Genomic DNA, 20,956 nt, shown 5'->3' on the forward strand with positions numbered 1-20,956 from the left:
AGGGATGGTTCAACATATGCAAATCGATAAATGTAATCCACCATATAAACAAACTGAAAGACAAAAACCACATGATCATTTTATTACATGCTGAAAAAGCCTTTGACAAAATCCAACAGCCTTCATGATGAAAGTACTCGGATTAGGGATAAAAGAGGCATACCTAAACATAATAAAGGCAATTTACAGCAAGTCCATCAATTTAAATAGAGAGAAACAAAGCAATTCCACTAAAATTAGGAACAAGACAAGGCCATCCACTCTCTCTATACCTATTCAATATAGTACTTGAAGTCTTAGCTAGAACAATAAGACAACTAAAGGAGATCAAGGAGATATAAACTGGAAAGGAAGAAGTCAAAGTATTTTGCAGATGATATAATAGTATATATAAGTGACCATAAAAATTCTACTGGAAAGCCCCTACAGCTGATATACACCTTCAGCAAAGTAGCTGAACACAAATTAATTCACAAAAATTAATAACCCTCCTATATATAAATGATAAATGGCCTGAGAAAGAAATCAGGGAATCAACACCTTTCACAATAGCCTCAAATAATATAAAATATCTTGGAATAACTCTAGCCAAACAAATGAAATACTTGTATGAGAAAAATGTTAAAGCCTGAAGAAAGAAATTGAAGAAGATATCAGAAGAAGGAAAGATCTCCATGCTCATGGATCTGTAGGATTAATACAGTAAAAATGACCATCCTACCAAAAGCAATGTATAGATTCAATGCAATCCCCATCAAAATTCCAACACAATTCTTCACAGATCTTGAGCAGATAATTCTCAACTTCATATGGGAACACAAAATGCTCAGGATAACTAAAACAATTCTGTACAATAAAAGAACTTCTGGTGGTATCACAGACCCTGATTTCAAGTTGAACTACTGAGGTATAGTAATAAAAACAGCATAGTATTGGCACAAACACATACATATTGATGAATGGAATCTAATTGAAGACCAGCCATAAATCCATACACCTATGGACACCTGACTTTTTTTTTTACAAAGAGGCCAGAAATACATACTGAAAAAAAGAAAGCATCTTCAAAAAATGGTGCTGGTCAAATTGGATGCCTGTAGATAAAAGAATCCAAATAGATCTATACTCATCACTGCACAAAACTCAACTCCAAATGGATCAAAGACTTCAAAATAAATCTAGATGCACTGAACCTGATGGAAGAGAAAACGGAGACTAGCCTTGAACTCATTGGCACTTTCTGAAGAGAATACTGTTAGCACAGGTGCTAAGATCAACAATTAGTTAATTGGACCTCATAAAACTGAGAAGCTTCTCCATGGAAAAGACACTGTCATTCAGAAAAAGTGGCAGCCTGTAGATGGGAAAAGATTTTTTTTTTTTTACCAACTATACATCCAATAGAGGGCTAATATGAAAAATATATGAAGAACTAGAAAATTTAGATATCAAGAAAATAAATAACCCAATTTAAAAATGGGGTACAGATCTAAACAGAGCATTCTCAATAGAGGAAACTCAAATGGCTGAGAAACACTAAGAAATGTCCATCATCCTTGGCCATCAGGGAAATGCAAATCAAAACTATTTTGAGATTTCATTTTCACCTATCACAATGGCTAAATTGATAAATCAAGTGACAGCTCATGCTGGAGAGGATGTGGAATAAAGGGAACACTCTTCCATTGCTGGTGGGAGTACAAACTTGTACAGCCACCATAGAAATCAGAGTGGCTGTTTTTCAGGAAGATGGGAATCAATCTACCTCAAGATACAGCTACACCATTGTTAGGCATATGCCCAAAGGACACTTCATCCTACCACAGAGACATTTGCTTAACCATGCCCATACTCATAACACCCAGAAATTGGAAACAATATAGATGCTTCAACAGATGAATGGATAAAGAAAATGTGATACATTTACACAATGGAATATTATTCAATTGTTTAAAAAAATCCAATCTTGAAATTTGCAGATAAATGGATAGCACTAGAAAAAAAATCATCCTGAGCGAGGTATCCCAGACCCAGAAAGACAAATATGGTATGCATTTGCTTATATGTGGATATTAGCTTTTAAGTCAATGTTATTTAAGCTACAATCCATAAACTCACAGAGGTTAGGTATGGGGTAAGGGACTGGGGGTGGGAGCACAGACTAATAAGGAAAGAGAAATAGATAGTTATGCATGCATGGGGGAACTGGAATGGGGAGGATCAAGTAGGGATTGGGAGGGTAGTGGGGGATGAGGGAGAAAATATGGGAAAAGACAGCTAAAATCAAGGGCCATTTGAGGAGTTTTAGGGGAGTCTACTATAGTAATCTAATGAAATTACGAAATAATGGATGAGACAGAGTCACAACTGGGTATCTCTTGTCACCACATGAAGCTTCCAGTACTGGGACTGGGTTATATCTAATTGAGTTGTTGGCCAAAAGGGTCCCATGGGAATCCCCAGATAACCCAGGCTGTTGCCAATACAAAAGGTTGCTCTTTGCAAACTGACAACAGGCCTCATAGTTGAAGACAACACCTACACAACTCATTGAACTTGGAGTTGTTGAGCTGGTGCCTTCATAGAGCCTTCACCCCTACATTCCAATGTCTTTGGTACAGACATGCTCTAAAAAGACAAACGCTAGCACCAATCCAGCCACAAACCCTCTACTACAATGGGGTACTGCCTGCAAGACATGCTAGGGCAGTGGTAGTATAAAGCTCGTGGGAGTAACCAAACAATACCTGATTTGATTTAAGATGGAACCCATATCTGACACTGCTTGGGTGACAATCTGAGACTAGACAGCCCAGGGACCTAGGGTAAAACCAAATACTACTGTTCTAAAACAAACAAACAAACAAACAAACAAACAAACAAACAAACAAACAAACAAATAATTAAGTATAGGAATAAAATGACTCCTAATGATATTCTGTTATACTTATAGATCAGTACCTTATTCAGCCATCATCAGAGAAGCTTCTTCTTGCAGCAAATGGGAACAAATACAGAGACCCACAGCCAGAATCATGTAGAGAATGAGAGACCTTGGCACACTCAGCCCTAAACAGAATGTCTCCATCAAATCCCTCCCCTCAGGACTCAGGGAACCCTTGGGAAGAGGAGGCAGAAGTGTAAGAGCCAGAGGGGATGGAGGACGCCAAGGAAACAAGGCCCTCTAAGTCAACAAGGCTGATGCACATATAAATTCAGAGATTGAGGCAGCATGCACAGGACCTGCACAGGGCTGCATCAGATGGAGTCCTAGAGCTTGAAGGAGAAGTGGATACATGTTACCACCACTAACCCAGAAACATTCTCCAATTGACAACCACTTGCAAATGAAAATTAAGTTTTCTCTTAGAGAGTCTCACTGGGGGAACTAACTACTCTTAAGACTAGGCTGTAAGCCCTGAAAATGAACTCAACACATATTTGGAGGTTCCTTATTTCATAATGTCGTCTCAGGGCTCTTTCTTTTTAAAACTGTATCTTATTTTTCATTTTCATTTTATTTTATTTAATATATATGTATATATTTTTCTTCTCTCTTTTTATCTTACAGGTCCTTTGCATATATATTATGGCTTCTGGCTTAATGTTTTTATGGGATGCTTAAGTGTGTGAAAGAGTGGGTCTCTACAGTTATATGTTTTTTGTGCCTTTTGTGGGGGGCTCCTTTCCTTCTGTTTGTTTATGTTGTCCTATTATGATGTGTTAGAGTTTTTTTTAATTTTTACTTTATTTTATTATTATCCTTTAGAAGTCTATTTGTTTTCTAATGAAAGACAGAAAGGGTATGGATCTGGATGGAAGAGGAGGTGGGGAGGAACTGGGAGGAGTAGAGGGAGGGGAAACCATAATCAGGATATATGATGTGAGAAAAATATACATTTTCAATGAAAGGAACCCCCCCATACACAAACAAACTAGGGGGGTTGGTGAGATGGATCAGTAAGTAAAGGTGCTTGACAAGCTAAGTTTGATGTCCAGGACCCATATGGTAGAGAGAGAAAACCCATTTCTGCAGGGTGACCCCTGACCTCCACTCACATGCCACAGCAAGCTCATGTACATGTACATCTCTCTCTCTCTCTCTCTCTCTCTCTCACACACACACACACACACACACACACACACTCTCTCTCTCTAACACACACACACTCGCTCACACACACACTTTCTCTCACACTCTGTGATACACTCTCTAACACACACACTCTCTCTCTCTCTCACACACACACACACACTCTCACATACACACACACCCTTTCCTCACATACATGCATCCCCTCTCTCCCTCACACACATATACTCTCTCACACTCTTTCTCTCACACACACCCTCTCTCACACACACCCTCTCTCACACACACACATGCACACTCTCTCACACACATATACTCTCTCACACTCTCTCACACCCTCTCACATACACACCCTCTCTCTCTCACACAAACACTCTCACACACACGCACACTCTATCTCACATACACACATACCCTCTCTCTTCACATACACACATACCCTCTCTCACACACACCTTCTCTCTTCCTCACACACACTCTCTCACACTTTCTCACACACACACTCTCTCACATTCACACACATACTCTCTCTCACACACAAACATGCACACCCTCACACACACATATACTCTCTCACACACACTCTCTCACATACACACACACACCCTCTCACACACACACATACACTCCCTCACATACATACACACACACTCATTCACTCTTTCTCACACACACACATACTCTCATAGACTCTCACAAACACACACACTTTCTCACACACACATGCACTAAAATGTATGTCATAAAATATTTTAAAAGTAGGATCTCTATCATATAAGCCCTATAATGCAGTCAGGTAAACTTAATCCTTAGTTGACTTAATTATTTCCCCTTTTCTTACACATGATATTTTAACCTCTCACCTTCATTATTGTGTCCCAACCACATCACTCCCATGAACATCTTAAGTTCTTACTGACCTTTACCTTGCTTTTTTTTTTTAAATTTTTTCGGTGTTATGTGTATGTATGTGTGTGTACATGCATGTCCACACCTGTGTGGGCATATGTGCTTGTAGAGGGCCCAAAGCATCATGATGCTGGGGTCTTCCTCAATCTCTCTTCACTCTATTCACTGAGGCAAAGAATTAAATCCAGAGCTGGCCAATGAGTCTAGAGTCCAGCCAGTCACTTCCTTCCAGGGATGCCCCTGTCTCTGCTTTCCAAGAGTTGGGAGTAGAGGAAGGCTGCCAGTCCCAGTTGGCATTTACATGACTTCTGGGGATCCAAATCCCAGTACATGTCCTTGCAGCTTGCATGGCAAGTGCATTTCCCTAGCCCTACCTTGCTTTTCATCTAAGCTCTGTACCGAACATATACATCAAATACTAAAAATAAAAGTCACAGGTTTTTCCCACTCAAAAACAACAACAACAACAACAAACAAGCATCATATGAAACTTCACTGAAATAAATGCTTACTTGAAATGGCTGGTTTAGAACTTGATATCTCTCCAACAAAGATCAACTCATCATCATCATCTTTATTTTGAACTTCTTCTACTTTCTGCTGCCATGGTTCCAACTCTTCTTCTTCACATTCCATGAAAAGTTCTGCCATTTTTGAATTATCTAATTTCCAAAAGGAGAGAAACAACCCTTATTTTCAAAAGGAAAAATACTTTTTTGTAATAGGAAGTATGCGAATTAAAGGTAAACTTTAATAATCCTAAAGGAAACTACTGAATAACTGAATAACTACATAACATATATCATAGCAAGAATAAATTGAGAAAACAATCTGCAATATCTAAACTAGGAGCTCAGTGTAGTGGTGTAGGCCTGCCACTCTACCTACCATTCATTCAGGAGGTTGTAGTTAACAGGATAGCATTTTTTGAGGCCAGCCTGCTCTACACAATGAAGCCCTGTCACAAAACAAATCTAGTAAAAAATGGCTAAGTAGCTAGAAGACTGGGGACAGCAGTTGAGTTACAGTGGCCAAAATTTTCTCTTGGAGATTTTTGCTTTACATTTTTGCATGTATGTCTGTGCACCACATGCATGTGATACCTGCAAAAGCTAGAAGAGGTGAGATCATCTGGAACTGGAGTTTTTTGGTAGCCATGTGGGGTCTGGGAAACAAAGTGGGGTCTTCTGGAAGAACAACCAGTGCTCTTAACTGATAGGCTATCTCTCTAGCCCCAGGTGGCCAAAAATTTAAGATCAAATCCAATCAAACTAAGTTCATGTTACATGACTAGGATATGATTATACTTATAAAAAGGATATATAATCATTACCTGAAACAATAACCCATCACTTATATTTTAAAAAGGTATATAAACCAAGAATAAGAGGCAATTAGATTGGAAGAAGGAAAATACTGCATCAGATTCAGAGATATTAGGGTACAGAACAAAGAAAAATGAGATACTAGCATGAAAACAGGGAAAATGGAGAAGTTTATTCTATTCCAGGGTAGAGTAGACATTTCTCATCCCAAGAAATTAAACAAAGGATGTACTGCAAATACTACCAGTTCTGCATAATCACACAGCTCATAACAAACATTTTAGTGCCTCACTCCTTTGGGGTTGTTGTTTTGTTTCTGTGATAGGGATTTTCTATGTAATTTGGGCTGTCCTGTCCTGGAAGTCATTATGGAGCCTCAGGCTGGCCCCAAACTCACAATTGTCCTGCCTCAGCCTGAGTGACAGGATTACAAGTGTGTGCTGTCATGCCAGCTCAGTGCCACATTCTTTTTTTTTTTTTTTTCAGAGCTGAGGACCGAACCCAGGGCCTTGTGCTTGCTAGGCAAGCGCTCGACCACTGAGCTAAATCCCCAACCCCGCCACATTCTTAAAATATAGAGATGAGCTAGGCATGGTGGTGTACACCTTTAGTCCCATCACTCAGGAGGCAGGGGTAGGTGGATCTTTTTGAGTTCAAGGCAAATCTGGTCTATACAGTGCGTTCCAGGCTAGCCAAGGACCTGTCTCAAAACAAAAACAGCAACAACAAAAAGCAAAACCAAAATGTCTGGAGAGACGGCTCAGCAGTTAAGAGCACTTGCTGCTCTTGCAAGAGGACCTGGGTTCATATCTCACCATTGACATTGGGGCTCACAACTACTTGTAACTCCAGTTTCAGGGGATTTGACCCCTACTCTTTTGATCTCTGAGAGCACAAGGCAAGTACATGGTGCCCATACATACATGCAGGCAAAACACGCATGAAGTAAAATAAATAAATATATCTTTAAAAGTCTATTAAGAAAAAAATAACAAAAATGGATATGCATAACTAATAAGCACCAAAAATTTTAGGAAAGCTTCTAATGTGAAAGACCAAAGCAATAAAACCAATTAAAAGACTGTAAACAAAACAGATAATACAGAGGAGGAGAAAATATTAAAGACTATATAATGAGAATCTTCTAGAGATTTGACAAAATTTAGTAAATAGGGGCTGGAAAGGTGGTTCAGTGGGTAAAGGTGCCTACTGCACCAGGCTGATGACCTGAGTTCAATTCCCTGATCCCATGTAAAAAAGTGGAAGGTAAAAAAACTCACAAAAGGTATCCTCTGACCTCCACATGTGTGTTATGACATGTGTGCACACACAGAATATACACACACCAATAACAATAAAATTAAATTTAAGCATAGAAACAATAACATTCAGAAAATGATTAAAAATAAACCAGGTGACATTAACTAAATGTTTCCTAAAAGTAAAAGTTGAGTATATGTGGAACTGAAACACACACACACACAAATAAAATAATGCCTCAGCCTCCCAAATGCTAGAGTTACAGGCATATGCCCCCATGCTCAGCTAGAAACAGAAATACAATTTTTAAATGTACAAAGTCATCTAATGAAAACTCCAGGAAAAAAAATGAATAGAAAAAAAGGCCAGGGATGTCTCTCGGCTGATAGAGTACTTGTCCAGTATGTACAAAGCCCTGGATTCAATTCCTAGAACCATATAAACCAAGCACACATCTGCAACAATCTCAGTATTGTAGAGATGAGACAGAAAGATCAGCAGTTTAAGATCATCCTAAGTGTTTCGTGAACATTTTTTCCTGAACAAAAACGTCTATGCACCCAGACAAGGTGTCCACTCACTCCAGACAGGGAACCAATGGAATGCAAGTGTAATTTGGTGAACCAATGAAGTTTTTTTAAATTAGCATACAAAGTATTAGATAGCAGTACTACTATGTTTTTTCAAACAATGTGTATTTAAGTAGACTCTCACCCCTCCCAATTTTCCCAATTACCCTGCTACCCCTGTCCAACCCCCCCATTTTCCTCTTTTGTTTTATACATCCTTTTGTACTCTCCTCTCCCCAGCTCCTTCCTCATCCCTATTTAACCCTCTCATTCTCCTTTATAGATAGTCTTGGCTGGCCTAGCAGTGGCTATGTAGATCAGGCTGGTCTTGAACTCAATCCAACTTCCTCTGCCTCTGCCTCTGGAGCAGTGGGATCAAAGGCACATGCATCTGGCCTCTAGATTTTTTTTTAATTGGGGGTTATTTACAAGCTCATGAGCAACTTATGGAGGGTGGCTTCACTACTGAAGAAAAAGTCTCTGCACCTAGCAAGTAGTCTCTTGAGCCCCTCCCCCCATGCAAAAGCTTTCTGTCTGTTTGGAGACAGGCATGAACCCTTCCCCCAGAAACAACTGCCTGTAAGTCTTGAAGAGGGTTGGGGCCCCTGAACCTGTTCCCCTATTGTTTAGGGATCCTGGCCAGATCTCTGGCCTCTGAAGCTCATTCCCCTAGTAATTATTGTCTAGAAAACCATCAAGCCCTCTTCTTGCCAACCTCAACTGTGCAACTGGTAACAGTCTATAATTCCTTGGGGAGGGGCAGGCCTCATGAGCCCTCCTCTTAGCAATTGTTAACTGAGCCCCTCCCTTGCCAACTTTTTTGTTTCACACTGATTTGTGAGGGCATCACTCAGTAGGCTGATTCTCTCCCTCCTTCCACCATGTGGGTCCCAGGGACTGAACTCAGGTCATCAGGCTTGGTCCCACTGAGCCATCTCACGTTCTCAATCCCATCAATATTTAATTGCCTATAAATCTTTGCGGGAGGAAGAGGCCTTATGAGCTCCTCTCCCTAGCATCTTTCTGCCTATAAAACTTTGGGGAAGGATGTGGCCTCACAAGCCCCCTCCTTTAGTAACTGTTAACTGTCTATAAATCCTGTGGGTCATAAGCCCCTTTCCCATTCCGTGAAGAAAAGTTAATGGATCCAATTTTGTGGAGGTCTCCTTCAGGAAATCATAGCTGCTGACAGTTCAAGAAGGTAAAGGCTATGTCATTCCCAGAGAACACAGTGTCCCATAACACTTGGCTAATTGTGAGTAAAGTTACAGTATAGCCTGGAATACATGAGACCCTAGTTTAAAAAAAAAAAGAGGGCATGCAAGATGGCTCAGTAGATAAGGATGCCTACCACCAAGCCTGACCACCTGAATTTGAGTACCAGTACCCCACATAGTAGGAGAGAAATGACTCTGACAAATTGTCCTCTCACCTCCTTAAATGCTACAGGCCTGCACACACACACACACACACACACACACACACACACACACACACACACACTGAGAGGAAATGGAGGGTAATCAAAGGAAAGTGCTCAGCGGATACAGTACTTACTGTATAAGCATATGGATCAAAGTTCAGATCCCAGAGCCCACGAAAAAGCTGGGCAGATGACCTGGACAGATGGTTGTCAGTTGTTGACTCCCCATGGGAGACCTTACCCTTTTGGAGGAGTGACTAGTGGGGGAGGTGGAGGGGGTAACAGGAGAAGGGATGAGGGGGAACTGTGGTTGGTATGTAAAATGAAATTTTAAAAAAAATAAAAAAGAAAAATTAAAAAAAAATTTTTTTGAATTTTTTTCAGCTGGCACATGCCTTTAATCCCAGCACTCCTGAGGCAGAAGCAGACAGCTACATAGTGAGTTTAAGGACAGCCAGGACTATATAGAGAAACTCTGCCTCCTAAATTTATTTATTTATCCGCGTATTTATTCATTCATTCATTCATTTATTCTGGGATAGGGTTTCTCTGTGTAGCAGCTCTGGCTTTCCTGGCACACTACAGAGCAGGCTGGCCTCAAATTCAGAAATCTGCCTGCCTCTGCCTTCAAAGTGCTGAGATTAAAAGCATGCATCACCACCGCCTGGCTAAACTATTTATTTATTTTTATTATAATTACATAATTTTTCTCTTCCTTATTCTCCCTCCAAACCCTCCTATATATCCTTCCTTGCTCTTTCAAATTCATGGCCTCTTTTTCGTTATTTTTTGTTTTATATATAGATATGTATACACACACACACACACACACATATGTATTTCTAAATACCTGCTTAGCCTTTATAATGTTACTTATACGTATGTTTTCAGGAGTGATTATTTGCTACTGAAGAATCAAGGCATCTATCATATGATCAAGCTCTCCCACTACTTGGCATATGCCCACAGGACTTGCCCCCAACTCTATTTAATTGAATATTTTTTCTATCAATAATGTAAAGATATATCCTTGAATATACTATTTCACATATTATAATTGGAAAAATATGTAATAACATAGCTGTATCTTATTTAGGAATCATTTTGAAAATTGTGATGATGTACACCAAACCTAAAAAATAAAAGTTATCTTTGGGGATGAGTAGTTAACATTTCATTCCTACCTTACATTTGTGTGTGTATGTGTGTGATGTATGTGCACCTGTGTGTGTCCATGAGAACCAGAGGAAGATCTCAGGTGTCTTGCTCTGTTGTCAGAGACCAAACATGGACCATGGAAAAGTACTAGCTAAGCCAGAGAACAAGCCCCTACCCTAAACCAGATGCCCCCAAAGATAAAGAACAGGTCAGGCAGGTCAGGTAGCATAGCAACAGAACAATGGGCCCTGACCAGTGACCTTACCACCTAGCAGCCTCACGACTTGCACGTAGTCCTTCACCTGCACATCCCCCTTCACCTGCACGTACTGCACTCCTTCGGTCCTTCCTGCCCCCTCTCATGCTATATAAGCCTTGCTGAGGAGAATAAAATTTGCAGCTTGATCAGAACAAACTGTCTTGCTGTCTTCTCTCATGTCTCCCCCATCCCTCTCATTCTCTCCCACAGGTGGGTCGCCCCCGTTGACACCCTGCTGGCCGGGGCAACTGGCGCCCAACGTGGGGCTCGAACCCACGACCCTGAGATTAAGAGTCTCATGCTCACTCTGTCACTCTCCATCTTATTTCCTTGAGACAGGATTTCTCCCTGAATGTGGAGCTAGGCTGGCTGCCACTTAGCTCCAATAATCCACATCTCCCTGGCCCCCTATACCCAGTGCTAGGATTGCAGATGCCAACCCAGCCACACCTAGATTTTTCACCTGGTTTCTGAGGATTTGAACCAAGATTCTCATGGTAGTACAACAGCACTCTTACCCAAGGAGCCATCACCTTAGCCCATTTATTTACACTGTTATTGTAGATCACTCACTTTTTACTATATGGGTTACTTTAATCAATCTAAGTAAATCTAAGTAAACACGAAATGTCTCTCAGCAGTCCTATTAAAGAAAGATTATCAATATAAACACCATTCGTGGTCTGTCGAGAAGGCTCAGGCAGCAAAAGGCATTTGCTATCAAGCCTGATGACATGTTTGATTCCCAAGACCCATGTTGTGGAAGGAAAGACCGTCCCCAAGCTGTGCTCTGACTGCCATGTTTGCAGGCACATACAAAAAATAAATGTAGGCCGGGCAGTGGTGGCGCACGCCTTTAATCCCAGCACTCGGGAGGCAGAGCCAGGCGGATCTCTGTGAGTTCGAGGCCAGCCTGGGCTACCAAGTGAGTCCCAGGAAAGGCGCAAAGCTACACAGAGAAACCCTGTCTCGAAAAACCAAAAAAAAAAAAAAAAAAAATAAATAAATGTAAGTTTAAGAAGCCATATATACTAGTATCAATTGCAGAAACTATTTTTTTGTTGTTGGTGGTGGTGAAAACAGTTGTCTTTATCCAACTGAAGAACCAACTAAAAACAAGCACATGGGAGGCTGAAGGTGGTTAAGAGCACTGGCCACTCTTCCAGAGGACCCGGATTCAATTCCCACCACGCACATGGCAATTCACAACTGTCTGTAACTCCAGTTCCAGGGGATCTGGCATCCTTGTGTGGGCAAAACCCCAATGTACGTAAAAAATTTAAAAATCCTAAAAAAAAAAAAAAGAAAGAAAACAAAAAAAAAGCACATGATGCCAATCAATTTTTTTTAGTTCAAAATAATACTAAATACTAAAACCATGACACTTGACTCTGAAATCTTTGGTCTAATTTCAATCTTGAGCAAACTTATCATATAACTCCTGACAAGGTAGCAAGTTAGGACTTAGAAAATAAAGGTGCTTAGAAAATCAGCTGCTGAGACTGCTCACGATAAAGGTAAGTGCTGCTGTCTGAAAACCTTAGTTTGAGAAAGGACCAACTTCTCTGCAAGTTGTCCTCTGATCACTGCATGCATGATGTGCCATGCATACATCCATGCACACACACACACACACACACACACACACACACACACACACACTCACACTCACACCTGCACACACAAATACACAATGCATAATAAAAAATTAAAATAAAAATACATAGTACTAGGGGCTGGGGAGATGGCTCAGTGGGTACGAGTACTTTCTATGCAAACATAAAGACCTAACTCTGAAGCCTTAGTACCATATAAAAAACTAGTCATGGCTGCTCACAGCTGTAACCCCACCCCAAATAGGGACTACTAAATTAAATGTACACATCATCTAATCTATAGTAATATATAGTTATCTCACTTTCCAAAATTGGTTTACTCCTGAGTGAATGTAAATTTAGCAAATAAACTGATAAATATTTTAAGCAATTACTACTTGAAGAAATAGGATGAATTATAGAATTAGAAATAAAAATTAAAAGGCTACATAAAAACGGGTAATTATCCAGCCATGTTTTAGTAAATCTGAATTTCAATATAAGTGACATCTTTAACTATGACTTATTTTTCACAATTTAAAAATAAATGTTATTATTACTATAAGAAAACACATATAAATGTTTTGCTCATATATATTTTCATCATTTTTTAGCTGAAAAGTAACAGAAAATTAGTTCTTCATAGATTAATTTACTACCAAATCCCCATTACCTTCTATACTCTAGGGGAAAATACAGAATAAAACATGGTCCTATTCTTCAGAAATTTACAATCTAAGTATTTGGGCTTCGATTTTTATGGTGTTGGTGGTCAAATTTAAAGCTTTACAAGTGATAAGTTAGTGCTTTTCCATAAGCAACATCCTGCAGCCCTTTCTGCACCTTTTCAAACAAATGTTACATTAAAATGATCAAAACTTTGAATAGCTTCATTAAAAAAGAATTTCAGTTTAAGTCATATCCTGAATTTTCATACCATATACTCTACAAATTTTCTCTAAAAATTAAAAAAAAAATCTTGGTTATAGCTAGATGTGGTGGCATTTCAACTGTAATCCCAGAATTTGAGAAGGTAAAAATCATGAGTTCGAGAATGCTATTCTGAGCTACATAGTGAAACTCTGGCTTGAAAAATCAAGAGCTAGATATGTAGCTCAGTGACAGGGCATTTGCTTAGCATGCACTAGGGTCTGGGTTTGATTCTTTGGATTGAGAGAGGAAAACAGATTGTTTCAGCTCCTAAAATGCATTAGCTGTGTTAGCCAGATGGCTCAGTGAGCAAAGACACTTGCCATTGAGCCTGGTTACCTAAGTTCAATCCCTGGAGCCCCATACAATGGAAGGAGAAAACCAACTATACAAGCTCTCCTTTGACTTCCACATGCATACTCGCCTTTGTTTATAGTTCCATTCCTTTCTCTCCTCTTCTCTTCCCCTCTCCTTCCCTTTCATACTGTCTCTCTTACTCCCGCTGAGACAGGGTCTTGTTATGTAACCCTGGTTGGCTTGAACTTGTAATGTACACCAGGCCAGCCTTTAACTCGCAGTGATTTTCCTGCTTTTGCCTCCCAATTGCCAGGATCACAGGTGTGCAACACCATGCCTGGATGTGTTTCATTTTTATAAGTACAAAAAAGAATACCATGTCTAATTTTTTTAAATCAAATAGCTGTTTCTGCAACTCTTTTACCTTTATGTAAATTATTTGTGAATTAACTTAAAATATATAAAAAAATTAAAGTGGCCCATTGAACCCAGATGGTAGATAGTGATGACAATTTTTCCCAATAAAAATAATAGAAATACCCTTTAATATAAAACTGATTTGTAGAGAATGAATTTTAAAAGTCTAGATGTACATTTTTATTCAAGTCACTGAGTAAATCAAGTCTTCCTAAACTGTTACTTACAACAATCTAACTAAAAACCAATTATTTTTCAAATTGTGTGTGTGTGTGTGTGTGTGTGTGTGTGTGTTTGCATATGCCGTAGCACGTGTGCAAGTCAGAAGACAACCTGAAGAAGTTGGTTCTCTCCTTCTACCATGTGGGTCCCTGGGATTGAAGTCAAATTGTCAGGATTAGTGGTAGCTGGTAAACCATCTTGCTGGCTCCAGAAAAACAATTAATTTAAAGTCCTCTCTAAAGCATGAAGAAACAGGAAAGAATTAGTACATACAAAGTGATCTCTAGAACTCCCCCAAAATTCTGTGTGGTTCTAAATGTTCTCCTAGAAAAATAAGAAGAAAAGGAAGGCATAGAATTCTATACCTCTTTCCCTTTCCTTAATAAAAAGGCAATGCTAAATGGTAAAATACTTGGCTGAAAAGGCCAGTCTATATTGAAAAATGTAACAACTGGAGGAAAGAAGTTGAACAGGAAAAGGTGAGGTTTGGAACTCTTCATCAACAGGACTTTTTCAATACTAGTCTTCAATTTTCAACATACTTGGATGCAGTTATTATTCAAATGCTAAAATGTACAAAAATATAAAGTCTACAAAATGTAGACAAAATGTAGGGGCCGGGCGGTGGTGCATGCCTTTAATCCCAGCACTCCCGGGAGGCAGAGCCAGGAGGATCTCTGTGAGTTCGAGGCTAGCCTGGTCTACAGAGTGGGATCCAGAACAGTAACCAAAACTACACAGAGAAACCCTGTCTCAAAAAAAAAAAAATGTAGACAGGAGCTAGGCGTGGTTGTTCATGCCTTTAATCCCAGGACATAGGAGGCAGAGAGGTAGGTGGATCTCTGTGAGTACCAGCCTGGTCTACAGAGTGAGTTCCAGGACAGCCAGGGCTGTTACACAAAGAAACCCTGTCTTTTTTTTTTTTTTTTTTTTTTTGGTTTTTCGAGACAGGGTTTCTCTGTGTAGCTTTGCGCCTTTCCTGGAACTCGCTTTGGAGACCAGGCTGGCCTCGAACTCACAGAGATCCGCCTGGCTCTGCCTCCCGAGTGCTGGGATTAAAGGCGTGCGCCACCACCGCCCGGCTAAAACCCTGTCTTGAAACAACAAAAAACAAACAAAAACCAAAAAAAAAAAATGTAGAGAGGGGAAATTGAACAATACTTTAAAACTTCTAGGTGACTCTCTTGCTTATCTTTCTCTAGCACTTTGAGATGCCCATAAATAAAAAGTGAGGTATTATTTAATGAGTTGAACCTTAGGTGAAAGTCAGAAGGCACTGGTTCAAGAACTGCTTCTAAGGGGACAGGCCTGAGGGCTCTTACTTGTGATCACTGTTTTAGGGAGGCTGAGCCAACAGGATCAAGAGTTCTGGATAGCCTTAGTTACATATCAAGTTCAGCCTGTGCTACATGGAACCCTATCAAATAACAAAAACAAACAAACGAACAAAAAAAAAAAAACCAAAAACCGCGAGGGAGGTCAATGAGATGGGCTCTGCAGGTAAGGGGGCTTGCAGGCAAAAACTGATTATCAGCGATCCACCCTCGGGACCTACACAGTGGGAGAGAACTTAGTACCACCAAGTTGGCCTCCAAACTGTGGTGTGCGCACACCTACACACACACACACACACACACACACACACACACACACACACACACACACACCAAAAAAGAAAGAATATAAATAAATGTAATTTAAAAGAAAAAACACCACAACTGGTTCTATTTACGGACCACATAACTGCTTGAGGCTATTTCTTCACCTGTAAAACAGGTCTTTAATACTTCATAGCCCTGTAAAAGAGCAACATCAATAAGACATTCAAATGCTATGATAATCGCACTTGCACAAATATTAAAGCAAATCACGCAGATCTAACTGAATTTTATAAGCAAACTAGCGCCTTCATAGATTCGGTATTTTTTTTTTTTTTACATAAGATGGCTTAAATTTATACTGTAATTCTCAAAGCAAGACACCTCACAAATACCTAGGAGATTTTTGTAGTTTAAAACTGTTTTTAGGTATCAAATACAGTTTTAGAGACACTAAAACTCATAACCCAACCCCCAAAACAAAACCAACAAATCCAACCCCCAAAATTCCAAAATCCAACCAACAAAACCAACATTTCAAGCTCATAGATTTAAAAGAAAAATTAGCAAATCTTCCAAACAAAGAGAGATCTTTGGATAATCTCCCACACTTGGAAGAAACTGGTTCCCTTGACACTGAGACTTCTTCCTGAAAAGAATTCAAACTTGAGGTGCATTGAGAGGGACTCCCATGTCTGCAGCAGGTTTTTCTCCTCCGATGAGATGCTTGCCCCATCGCTAATAAAACCCTGCACTGCTCACTGATGGAAAATCGTGCATCTAAGCCCACATCTGTCCCCTCAGGGCTTTTATCCTCTAGAGTCTAGACAATAACTACATAGAGCAAGATTTCTGTGACAGAGGAGGGCAGCCCCTTTGGGAAGAATAAGGGTACCAGCACAGAAAAACTACTGAGGGTCCTGGGAAAGGGGTTGGGTAGAACCAAGGGCTTCAGGAGCCTGAGGCTGGAAAGTTCAGATTGGCCCACCAGCTTTTCCCAGGGCTGCAGAGACCAGCGGATGGGAGGATCTCGTCGCTATCCAATGTACAAAAGATATATCCAATGTACAAAAAAAGCAGACTGAGGGGGATCTCAAGAAAGCAGAGCCAGAAAGGTACGGAGGCCACCCAGCCTCCCGGGCCATGGTAGACCTCGGCCCATGCGGCCCGGCCCGCGAGGGGCGCACGCACATTTCGGGCCTTGGAGGTGGCCGCTGGCGGGCACCGCGACCAGCCCCAGCTCCGTGTTGCCCCGACCTTTCCCAAAACCCTCCCCTCCCCGGGGCCGAAACAAGATGGTAGGCCACGGGCCATCGTGCCGCCGGGTCCCCAATCTCCAGGGCCATGGAAACCCCAGCAGCGTGCCACGGCCGCTGCCCTGGCTTCAGAGGCGGGGAGGTGCGGAGAGGCTTACCCACAACGCTGCAGGACGTCGGGAGCTCAGAGAAGGAGGAGGAGTGGGAGCAGGCGGAGGAAAAGAAGGAGGAGGAGGAGCAGAAGGAGGAGGAAGAGGAGGGGAGGAGCGGGGGTGGGGGGGAGAGGGGATAAGAGGAGGGGAGGCGGCCGAGGCGGAGGAAGAGCGGAAAGGGAGGAGCGCGGAAACACCGGGTAACTGCCACTCAGATGGCGGCGGCCACAGCCCCCACGGCTTCCAGTGCCACAGGAGCTACTCTGAGTAAACCCAGAATATAACAATGCGCACTGCCTGATGGGTAGATCGCGACGCCTAACGTGTACATCCGGGCACGTTTTTGACAATGGTGGGTGCTAACATGTGCCTCGCTACAAGCAGCCTCGAAGGCTCTGGCGCTAGACAGGGGTACCCGCCTTGGGAAAACCGAAGGGAGCGGCGGGAACACTGAGCCCCTAATTTGGGCTGCATACTGTATCTGAACACACGCAAATAGAAATTCTGAGATCTCCCTGTGAATAAAGATACTGGACTTGATACACTTTCTACGTTTTAACAGAAAAGAAACATTAAATCGACTTAAGTCATTGACTGATGGCATCTACCACGTTTGTGTCTTTCAGGTTTTAACAGAAAACAGAAATTAAGTTGATTTATTTAAGTCATTGACTGAAGGCATCCACCACATTTGTTTTAAACACAATTTTGTTTTCCTTTGTCACTCTTGTCGTGTAGAGTCCTATAGTTATATAAAGTTCCTTTTAATTTCTGTTTTGTTTCCGTCGGGGTTTCTTTGTGTAGCCATGCTGTTTGGCTGCCCTGGAACTCGCTTTGTAGACCAGGCTGGCCTCGAATTCAGAGATCCACCTGCCTCTGCCTCTGAGTGCTGAGATTAAAAAGCATGTACCACTACGCCCGGCTTTTTAAAAATATACAAGAAAAACACTTGCCAAAATACCACTTAAGTGATCATTTTCTAAACCTTGTCTTTTAAATTTTAAACAGTATTTCCTATCATTCTTAGCTTCTGTTTTGATGTGGGCAGAAAAAATTAAAAAAGGTAAAATCTGCAACCCAAATGATTCTGCTCTTGGTACCTCCAGCAAGTTAAATAAGAATTTCGGTCCTGAGAAATGGCTCAGTAGGTAAGGGCCATCCCTGGGACCCATAGGGTACAAGGAGAGAACAGAGTTACTCAAGTTGTCCTCTGATCTCCACATGCAACCCGTAGCAGGAACACGAAACACACACATGCACACGAACGTGCACTACAGACTGAGTTCCCTCTGTAAAACATTTACTTTTTTTTTTAAACAAAGACTATTGCTTGTCTCTAAAAACCTCAAAAAAAAGGTCTCAAACATTTAGTTTAGAAAGAGGCAGTTTGTATGATATGTCAATCAGAAGCACAATGTCAAAAAATTTTAAAGAAAAAAATTTAGTGCTATAAAATACATACCCAACTCCATTTGTGTGTAGGTAGGATGGCTTAATTTATCCTTACATTTTAGCCAATAAACATTGCCAAGTAACCAAATAGCAAATTCTATGTGGTCTGAAGAGAATGACTTTCTATCTATAATTTTTAGTGGCAACAGCATAGTTTTTAGATTAAAAACTACTTATGTGGATGAGCATGCAGCAAGCTATTTCCAATGAAGCTTAGCAAGCAACATAATCTTTCAGTTGTCATTTTCACCAAGGTTTATCTCTTGACTAACAATGAAAGGTCCAGGAACCCTCAGAGGAATTATGTTACAAGACTATCTTAAGGGAGTAATGAGTACCAGGAGCTACTTGTAAATAATTTCCTTCCCTCAGACTTTATTCATATCTGCTGCCACTTTTAATTCAGTATTTGCAAAGCCCCTAGAGACTTGGCTTGTAAAATAAACTAGGGTCCATCATTCAACTGCTGGAGTCATTCTACAGAGGAAACCCAGTATGTATTTCTGTATGCTAGTGGAACATACCTGAGTCTCAGTTTGATCAAACAAACCATAAGAAAAATATATTCAGTACAGTTGGAAGAGTATCTGACTATTGGTTATTCATGCTACTATAATTACAAAAATATTAGTATAATAGTGTTATCATTCTGTTTAGAGGTCTTTGAGAACCTTTCATATCTGAACCAAAATGATTTGTAAATATTTTCTTCTGTTCTGAAGTTTCTTTTTTTTTAAGATTTATTTATTTATTATGTATACAGTGTTCTGTTTGTATGTATCTCTACACACCAGAAGAGGGCATCAGATCTCATTATAGATGGTTGTGAGCCACCTTGTGGTTGCTGGGAATTGAACTCAGGACCTCTGGAAGAGTAGTCAGTGCTCTTAACCTCTGAGCCATCTCTCCAGCCCATGTAGTTTCTTTTTTAAAATTAATTTATTTATTATGTATACAGTGTTCTGCCTGTATGTATCCCTGCAGGCCAGAAGAGGGCATCAGATCTCATTATAGATGGTTGTGAGCCACCATGTGGTTGCTAGGACTTGAACTCAAGTCCTCTGGAAGAGCAGCTAGTGCTCTTAACCTCTGAGCCATCTCTCCAGCCCCAGTTCTGTAGTTTCTTTTATTGCTTCCTAGAAAGTACCTTTTGTAGTACCATCATCTTTAATTTTGATGAAACATGCCACCGCTGCCTGGTGTTCATTGAGTTTTTTATTGAGCTTTTCATCTCTGAGATTTTTGTTTGGATTTCATTTTTCAGAATCTCTTCTCTTTATTGAATTTCTCATCCAACTTGTCAAATTTCTTGTTCGGGTCTTGAATTGAATTGTTTCCTGCATCTACCTGCTCATTTGTGTCTTCTTTGATACTATGATAGCTAATAACTTTTAATTCTAGGCTTTTGAACTTATTAGTTGGCATTTCAATCATTTTGATATATTTGAACTGAAATGTTTAAGCTTTGTAATATTATAATATTAACATTATCTTGGTTTTCATATTTCTTATATTTTTTATGTTATGATTTTTGCATCTATTAGGCTGAGTTTTTCTCTGGTATTGTATGGAGATCCTCCAAGTGATCAGTGTTCTCTTCAGGCCTTAGTCACCACTATTTCTCAGAAGGATAAATGCACATTGTCAACAACAATAACAGTCTAAAAAAGAAAGCACTACCATCTTTTATGTTGAGATTTGATTAGTTTATTCTAGATTTTTGGATCATCGGTTTTCCCTTGGATGTGTGATATTCTAGCAGACAGAACCTTGCAGGAGAAATTATGTGGGGGATGCCATCCTTCCAAATTAAAAAGTATGATAGTTGTAACAGTCTAAATAACTTAAAAAATGAAAGCCTGAGCTAGGCAGTGGTGGCGCACACCTTTGATCTCAGCACCCATTTGTTTTAATCTACATTTTGCAGCATGGCTCGTTATCTCATCTCTCCGAACTGCCCAAGCTACTTCTTCCCTGTCTCCTGGTGTCTCTGGCAAGCCTCCATTCTTCTTCCTCTTCCTCTCTCTTCCCGGAAGTTCCA

The 20,956-nt window shown here is 40.4% G+C and overlaps 1 protein-coding gene across 4 annotated transcripts in view; it reads right to left on the minus strand.

The window, feature by feature from the left end:
• Positions 1 to 17,602, minus strand: part of Znf280c (zinc finger protein 280C) — a 64,730-nt gene extending 47,128 nt beyond the window's left edge. Inside the window, exons 1-2 of one of the 4 annotated variants that reach the window (XM_052739103.1) lie at positions 17,470 to 17,602; positions 5,515 to 5,664 (exon numbers count right to left, since the gene is read on the minus strand). In XM_052739103.1, coding sequence (XP_052595063.1) covers positions 5,515 to 5,653 — 139 coding nt within the window. In that variant the 5' untranslated portion in view covers positions 5,654 to 5,664; positions 17,470 to 17,602. Of the gene's footprint in view, positions 1 to 5,514; positions 5,665 to 9,713; positions 9,884 to 16,193; positions 16,216 to 17,469 lie in introns of those variants that run through there. The other 3 variants (XM_052739075.1, XM_052739082.1, XM_052739093.1) reach the window with 3 other exon arrangements.
• Positions 17,603 to 20,956: the final 3,354 nt, after the last annotated feature.

Source organism: Peromyscus californicus, unplaced genomic scaffold (assembly GCF_007827085.1).
Source record: "Peromyscus californicus insignis strain IS unplaced genomic scaffold, ASM782708v3 Scaffold_10__1_contigs__length_136768540, whole genome shotgun sequence".
Classification (NCBI taxonomy): Eukaryota; Metazoa; Chordata; class Mammalia; order Rodentia; family Cricetidae; genus Peromyscus; species Peromyscus californicus.